Source organism: Neodiprion fabricii, chromosome 6 (assembly GCF_021155785.1).
Source record: "Neodiprion fabricii isolate iyNeoFabr1 chromosome 6, iyNeoFabr1.1, whole genome shotgun sequence".
Lineage (NCBI taxonomy): Eukaryota > Metazoa > Arthropoda > Insecta > Hymenoptera > Diprionidae > Neodiprion > Neodiprion fabricii.
This window is the reverse complement of record NC_060244.1, coordinates 27,457,085-27,464,117: the sequence shown is the minus strand read 5'-3', so window position 1 is coordinate 27,464,117 and position 7,033 is coordinate 27,457,085. Positions and strand designations below refer to the sequence as shown.

General features: G+C 36.4%; 1 protein-coding gene across 2 annotated transcripts; it reads right to left on the bottom strand.

The window, feature by feature from the left end:
* LOC124185612 lies at window positions 1–6,217 on the bottom strand. Of its 2 annotated transcripts, none has more exons than XM_046576527.1 (6): window positions 5,863–6,217; window positions 2,911–3,079; window positions 2,482–2,651; window positions 1,910–1,969; window positions 1,632–1,744; window positions 1–1,471 (listed from the first exon to the last, which is right to left on the bottom strand). In XM_046576527.1, exons 1-6 carry the CDS (start codon window positions 5,968–5,970, stop codon window positions 1,213–1,215), a joined length of 879 nt encoding a protein of 292 aa, XP_046432483.1. In that variant the 5' UTR covers window positions 5,971–6,217; the 3' UTR covers window positions 1–1,212. The 2 variants fall into 2 exon arrangements, with proteins under 2 accessions (XP_046432483.1, XP_046432482.1); XM_046576526.1 differs by having other exon boundaries at window positions 2,482–2,675; window positions 5,863–6,214.
* Window positions 6,218–7,033: the final 816 nt, after the last annotated feature.

The following is a 7,033-nucleotide window of genomic DNA, read 5'->3' as shown; positions in this document are numbered from 1 at the left end:
TTGTGTATAAACATTATAATACGTTTATTTAAACGTACATTTCATTCGAAATAATCAGGGTAATAAGTACATATTACAAAATAATGATACAGTCTATGACGCGATTTAACGAATCGTGTATCTACAAATCTGGAAAGAAGATTACTTACTCTGCGTATCTAATTTAAGAACAAGATACAATAACGATAATTATAATAGAGTAATTTTTCTTCAAAGATTTGAAAGTTATTTTGCTCTTCAATTTTTTTTTTTTCATATCTAAACGAAATAATCGACGTAATAACGAAGCATTTAAATGCGAAAAAGGTCATTAAGTTATAAAGTACCTACTTGATTATGATGAATTATTTAAAGCAAATAAAATACAGTACGCCTAATGTAAACGCTACTTTGGTGTTTAAAATATTGTGGCTTTTGATTTTCGATTTTTTATTCCATTGTATTTATAATATTTTCACTTCAACTGCGTTTTCTTACAATTAAATGTCACGAAGACATTTCATTAACAATTATGCATACCGATGAATGCTAAGAATAATATGAGAAAATAAAAATCATTACGATAATGGTAAAACTTGATGTTTTCGTTCACAATGCACCTGGTTTTGCGCGTAACATGGTTTAAGGTCACGTTATATACAACGGTAGAACTGCGTCGAACGTGTTACGTCATCAAAAATTTAATAGGAATTGAGTCACGGTACTGCGCCTATAATATGATTCGGTTTAGAATAAGCGTCATCGCTAAATTCTATATAATTTCGTAGCGTTTATAATATTACACACAACGTAGGTTATCATATATATGCCCTACAATTTGAATAAAAATATTGATTTAAATCTTGCCCAATATTTTTGGCTTGAAGAACGGCAACAAAAAAATGAAATAGAACGAAAAAAAAATTAATAAAAAAAATAGAATCAAATGGACGAAAGAGAAACGAGAAAATGAAATGAAAGTTGACAATCGAAGATAATAAAAAATCACGCTACGATGTATATGTGGCGATAAAGTTTAATTCTCACAGAAGCTTTCACTTTTATCCTTCTTTTTTTTTCCCCCTCTTTATCTCCCCTCAATTAATTCACAAACGTAAATTATAACATAACGAATAACTTAAATTCGACAAACATATTGGAGTAAGATGAAGACTAAAAGAAAAAAAAAAAAAAAAATAGGGGTAAAAACGCAGTCGAACAAATATTGTCAACTCAATTGCGTCGCGAGTGTGAGGTCTTCGTATATTGCGCTGGACTTTGATCCTTGTCGATCCCGATGCGACCGCCGATTCGCGAGCCGACAAACTGTATCTGACAACAGCAGCTCGAGGGCATTTTGACGCGTGCCTTTTCCCCCTTCATGTCTTTCGAGAGCGCAGCCATTACTCTGTAAACGTACTTCTGTGTGCATTCCGTCTTGTATCCGAGGATGGCCTTGTCGATTATCTTGCAAGCGCCGCCGTTCTGCCCTCTGCAAAGTAATGAAAGAGAATTAAAAATAAAAAAAAAAAAAAACACGATGCGAAAGAAACGATTTGATTCGAAAATGTGGAAACTTGTCGATATTCGATTTATTTTTGAAGTAAGATATTATTGTTGCTGTTGTTATTATTATACACGTGTATACTCACGTTCCGCAGCTCTCGATTTGCACACCCTGCTTGAAACCACTCGCGGGATCCTGGAGTATGAGCAGCCGATCGCCTGTATCGGTTTCCCCCTCTTTTGGAAATATGACCCTTACCTGAAAAGTAATTTTTAACTTCGGTGTACTTACGATTTGAAAGAAAATATCATTTTCTATGTTCTAATTTTTGCCTTATATTATGAGATATGTAGTAATCAAAGTATTATTGTTATTCTCATTTATTTAACGAGTGAAATATTTATATATAGGTGTAATTCTCACCTCCGCATTGCAAAGCGATTCGGTACCTTCGGATGGATTTAGCCTATGATCGATCTGGATCTGAAACGAGATTGTCACGCCTCGGTCATTATATTCTGTAAAATTTTACGGTAAAATAATTCTATTGCATCGAACGAGATTTTAATCGTTCACATAAATGCGATGTAAAATTAATGACGAAAAAGTAAAAGCAATTGATTAAGATCGAGATTATTCTACCGAGCGATGGATGTGTCGGAGTTTGAAATCGTCGTCGGAATTTGATCGCATCGCATCACGGTAATTGTTATAATTATTTTCAATGCTTTGTCAATACAGAGAGTATGATAAGTAACATGTAACGATATGCAGCGAGCGAACAACCGCATAATATGCAGAACAGCGTTGGTAATGCAACGATTCCAGGATATCGAGGCGTCGGGATTTCTCAGCAGTGACAAACGACGTGCGTTGACGGTTAATTGTACTACGAAATTTACGGAATATTTTCATTATTTCTCTTCTAGACGTATATCTTTTTTTTCGTCGCGGTCAATTATAATGAAATTTGGAAATATTTCATTGAAACTCACTTCGTCGATGCCGGCGAATATCTTCAAATTTTCATTTCTCCTTAATACGCTCCTCACGATATCCTCGGGATAAGACTCAACTTCCTCGCAGTATGTCTGACCAGTGCAGGATTTCATCCGGACAGGAACCGTGAAACGCGTCGAAGTGTTACGGTGATTTACATCTTCCTCTGGAAAGTTGATATTGCCGCTGTCTGTAGAAGTTTCACATTATTTTAAGCTCCGATCAGAGATTACGAACAACGTAACTTTGTCAAATAAATCGGTTGGCGAATTTACGCCGATGATACGCAAATTTTATATCGATCAAGGATCAAAGTGTCGGGCTTTTGTTGCACTTTATTCTAAACAATCGGTAGGTAATATAACAAGTAAACTTTTTCTCTGCACACACGTTAAGACAAAGACAAACCATTTTTTCTCACTTACTTCGTCGACTTTCCGGGATCGTTTCTCCTCGACTTCTCACTCTGTTGTTCGACGTTGTTTCTCGGACCTCGGGATTTCGCCGGTGAGATTCTACCGGAATTCGGGTCCTGGAGAAGGAATCGAGTTCTGTCACATCCCTGGAGGGCATGGACTGCACTTGCTGCACCGCCTGAGGAGATAATTAACAAGTCGTTACCGCATTTTCCGGACTGTTTCTCCTGTTTTCAAGAAACTGAGAATGTAAAATGCCAGAGGAAAAGAGGACAGAGGTGACTGGATGTTGAACCGCTCCGAATTTTTAACAAAAATTGCGACTAGGAGTTGTTACACAAGTAAAGAATGATGAAAATTTAAAGTTTAAATGGGACTTTTCAGCTCCTTCCAAGCGTTCTTTGTTACACCTAAACCGAATGGAGTAAAGTTGGGTCGAGTTGAATGAGTGAAGAAAATTTGTAGTCATCAAATCGCGGTATAATTTTACTGATCAATTTGTATCCGAGAAGAGACGAATAGTTTCGAACAAGTCGTGTCCAATAATGATAATGTTTTGCAATCTTCCATTTGACGGCACAAATCTTTGATATTTTTTTTTCCAAATCTCAGAGATATAAGAATACATATGATACACAACAATTTCACAAACTCTTGTCTCCTTCATATCAGGTCATTTCGTGGAAATGTTACATGAGCAATTTAACACAGAGTGAATCCGCCTGCATTTATGCAATTCAGGCTACATTCAAACTAAAACCGCCTGCATTTCGGCAACTTGGATGACAAATTAACCGATCGACATTTGTTTCGGAGTCCATGATTGGAGACGTTGGAGAAGAGTCGGTCAATCGGGAAGGACGAGACAAATGACGATCGGTTAAAATGTATTTCGAGTTGCCGACGTGCAGGCGTATTTCGGTAAAATACACCCTTTGCTTCGCGTTAAATTTCCCAATCAACATATCAACGAAATTACCCGGAATCTTTGTCTGCTTTGTGATTTTCAATTCAGCTATTATATGTATATTAGTTCGGGTCATTCACGCCGATACGGAATTCGCGATTTATACAAGTGTGTGTTGCGTTCATACACGTGATTTTATCCGTGCATGCATCGCGTGTATGCGAATGTACAAAACGCCAGTGTGCGTTTATAATTATGTATAATGATAGTGACGATAATAACAAGAAATAATGTCACAAAAATACAAATCCCACCGAGGGAACTGGTCGTCCTTGCGTTGTACCGGAGACTCTTGTATACCTAATTAACTCGCTTGCTGTATACGGTGTTGCGCCGAGCAGTTCTCACCGCGAATGAGCATCGAAAGCGTTTCAGTTTCTATTTGACAAGATGCACGATGTTATGTTTGGTAAATAAAAATTAATTAATAAAACAAAATGAAAAATTTTAATCATATGTAACAATGTCCCGTAGTGCCGAAGCGAAAAACCGCAAACAGGAAAGAATTTCTAATGATTAGCTGGATTTTGATTCGTATTGATTGTAATTCTTGCGGTTGATACAGCCGTTTAAATATATCTCACACGCTTTTAGTGTTCAAGTTTGATTTATTGTGGTAATTTCCTTCTGCACTTTCATCCGGTATTTAGAAATCGTTTTTATTATACAAATTTATCAACGATCTGATAACGAGTCTCTGTAGACTGCAACTTTAACAAATGCGGAATCGATGCGGCTGGCAACGTTTACACTTTTTCCCACAATGAACCAGTTCAGTTTGCTAGTCATTGAAGTTCGCAGTTTATTTGTTGCCAGGTGTGCTGACTGTAAATTTTGCATATACTTCGACGAGGATATTGCTCTATTATACACGTAAACAAAGGCGTAAGGAGTGAAAAATAGTTTTAATGTTATTACTTCGTTATTGCCAGAGATACCTGAATTATGTGAAAATAGAAGAAAAAAAGATTCACGGAGAAATCCTGAATGCTTACAACGTAACGAGCTTCAAACAACGATAATAAGAATAAATCCTTGCCGTAAGTTATAAGAGGAAGAATGCCCGTACAAGGTTCCATTATAATTTGCGGTAAATATTTTCTCGCAGTTGTAGGTTAAGATAACGATTTAACGGAAGAAGGTTATCGTGTTTCCGTCTAATGACCGAGTTCAACCGTTTAAAAGTTCCTTTAATTCGAGAAAAGGATTATAAAAAAGACTGTACACGTCCCACTTTTTCCAATTTCTAGACAAATTCAATTATTCAACGCAAAAAAGAAAAAAGCGTTAGCTGACCATTTTTTATTTTATTTTTTTTCTCTTAATTTATGGTCGCAGACACTGATTACAGCCTTTTTTTAATTCTCCTCTTCATTTATTATGTAGAAACGGGTCTCTACCGTGAATCAAAAATTCACTAAAATGCGAGCTAAAATGTTTACCACCACCGTTGAAGCAATTATGATCGTTATCGATGTATCTATACATACCGAGTATCACATATTTGTATAACAAGATTGCCGAAGGGGACATATATATATATATATATGTACGTATGCACATATATATATATATATATGTATACATCGAATGCATTATCATCGTTCACAATATTTTCTAAACGGCATTGGGCCCAATGCAGTCATATTCGTATTCAAGAATGCATATAATATTTGGGTATAATCAGACTGTGTAAACAAAATATGCGTGTCGCATTTCATATTCCTAAATTAGATTTTGAAGTGAGTTACGTTCCCAAGAAATCTCTAGTCGTAAGTTCAATTTTACACAGTGGTTATTAAAACAAGCTCTTACGGTACCTACCAATGATTTTTTCATAAACACGCGTAAAAAATGTGTTAAAGAGAAGGAATGAGATACACGTAACATCGTTGGATGAAATATCGTTACTTTCGAGATGAAAACGAAAAAGGAAAAAAATAAATAAAAATATCACCACATCGAGACCAATGAAAAGAAAAGTCAACACATACCCAAAGATTAAAAATTGCAAATAACAGCAAACGGGACGCCCAAGTGTTTCTTGTTCGCGTAGATTTTTGGCACCTGCAGTCCATCGTTTGACACATCGTTGTTTGCATAACGGTTCGATTCTTGACGCTCGCGCGTGTCTTTCAGTCACTTTATGATAATTTAACGTTGTATTTGAAAATTGCCAACTCGTTCCGTGCTCGATACTTTTGTCGAAATCCTTCTGGCAAACAAATAACTCGCGTCTTGTTTGCACTTGTTGCAACTGGTTATAACGCTTTCGCGACTGCTCGCTGAGCGACTCCACTCACTACTCCGATCGTCCACTGACCACTAACCAGTCTTCACTTTCAAATGACAACCATAACAGCGGCAGTAGCGGCGGTCAACCCGTCAGTCAAGTTCCTGTATGGAGCGCTAGCGGATCGTTATTATAATTATGCGAGGGGGGCGCTCTTTATTGAAACTTTCAACGCATCGCTGCCGTGTCCCTAATCTGTATGCGGCGAAGATCTTTTCGTTTCTTTTATTACCCAGAAACCGTTTTTACACCTAACACGTAAGCCGTTCCACACGTGTATAAAACGATACAGTTTACTTGAAGGAGTAACAAATTTGTAAACAAAATTTCAGACTCGAAATACTGAGAATCGGAAACGGTTGAAACGATAAAAAATTCATACCTTCACTTTTCACATTATTTTCACCGCAGATTTATCGCATGTAACACGAGTTTGGCCTCGGTTTTATTCCATGGAAAGCATTTTTTTTTTTTATTTTTTTTTCCGTCCACCACGTATCTTATAATACATTTAACTTTTTCACTATCTCAAACGTGATGCAAGGAAATATATTTACATAGTTGTAAGCAGAAAATGTAGAACCTGTTGATATTCTTTTTTTGTTGTATGTACATATATAGGTAAAGATACTCGTATCAATTTTTAATTTGATACTGCCGGAACAGTTGAAGTTGGGAAAAAATTTGGTACTTACAATTCGTGCAATAATATTTCAAAATTATGACAGCAATGCCCGTTTTACCGTAATTTGAATTTCACTTCAAGTCGTAGAGAAATCGGAGCTTTTAATTGCGTAACTCGTTATTATCGATAGGTCGCAACGTTTTGCCGCGACATCGTATATATTCCGCCAGACACGAAATCCTTTGTC

What these genes read in the sequence shown, in the direction of transcription:
- LOC124185612 (XM_046576526.1), bottom strand. Translation starts at nt 5,970, where the DNA reads ATGCAAACAACGATGTGTCAAACGATGGACTGCAGGTGCCAAAAATCT. An exon ending in GATCCCGGAAAGTCGACGAA is followed by an intron (nt 2,676 to 2,910) that starts GTAAGTGAGAAA and finishes AAACTTCTACAG; the next exon opens with ACAGCGGCAATATCAACTTT. An exon ending in CAAATCGAGAGCTGCGGAAC is followed by an intron (nt 1,472 to 1,631) that starts GTGAGTATACAC and finishes ATTACTTTGCAG; the next exon opens with AGGGCAGAACGGCGGCGCTT.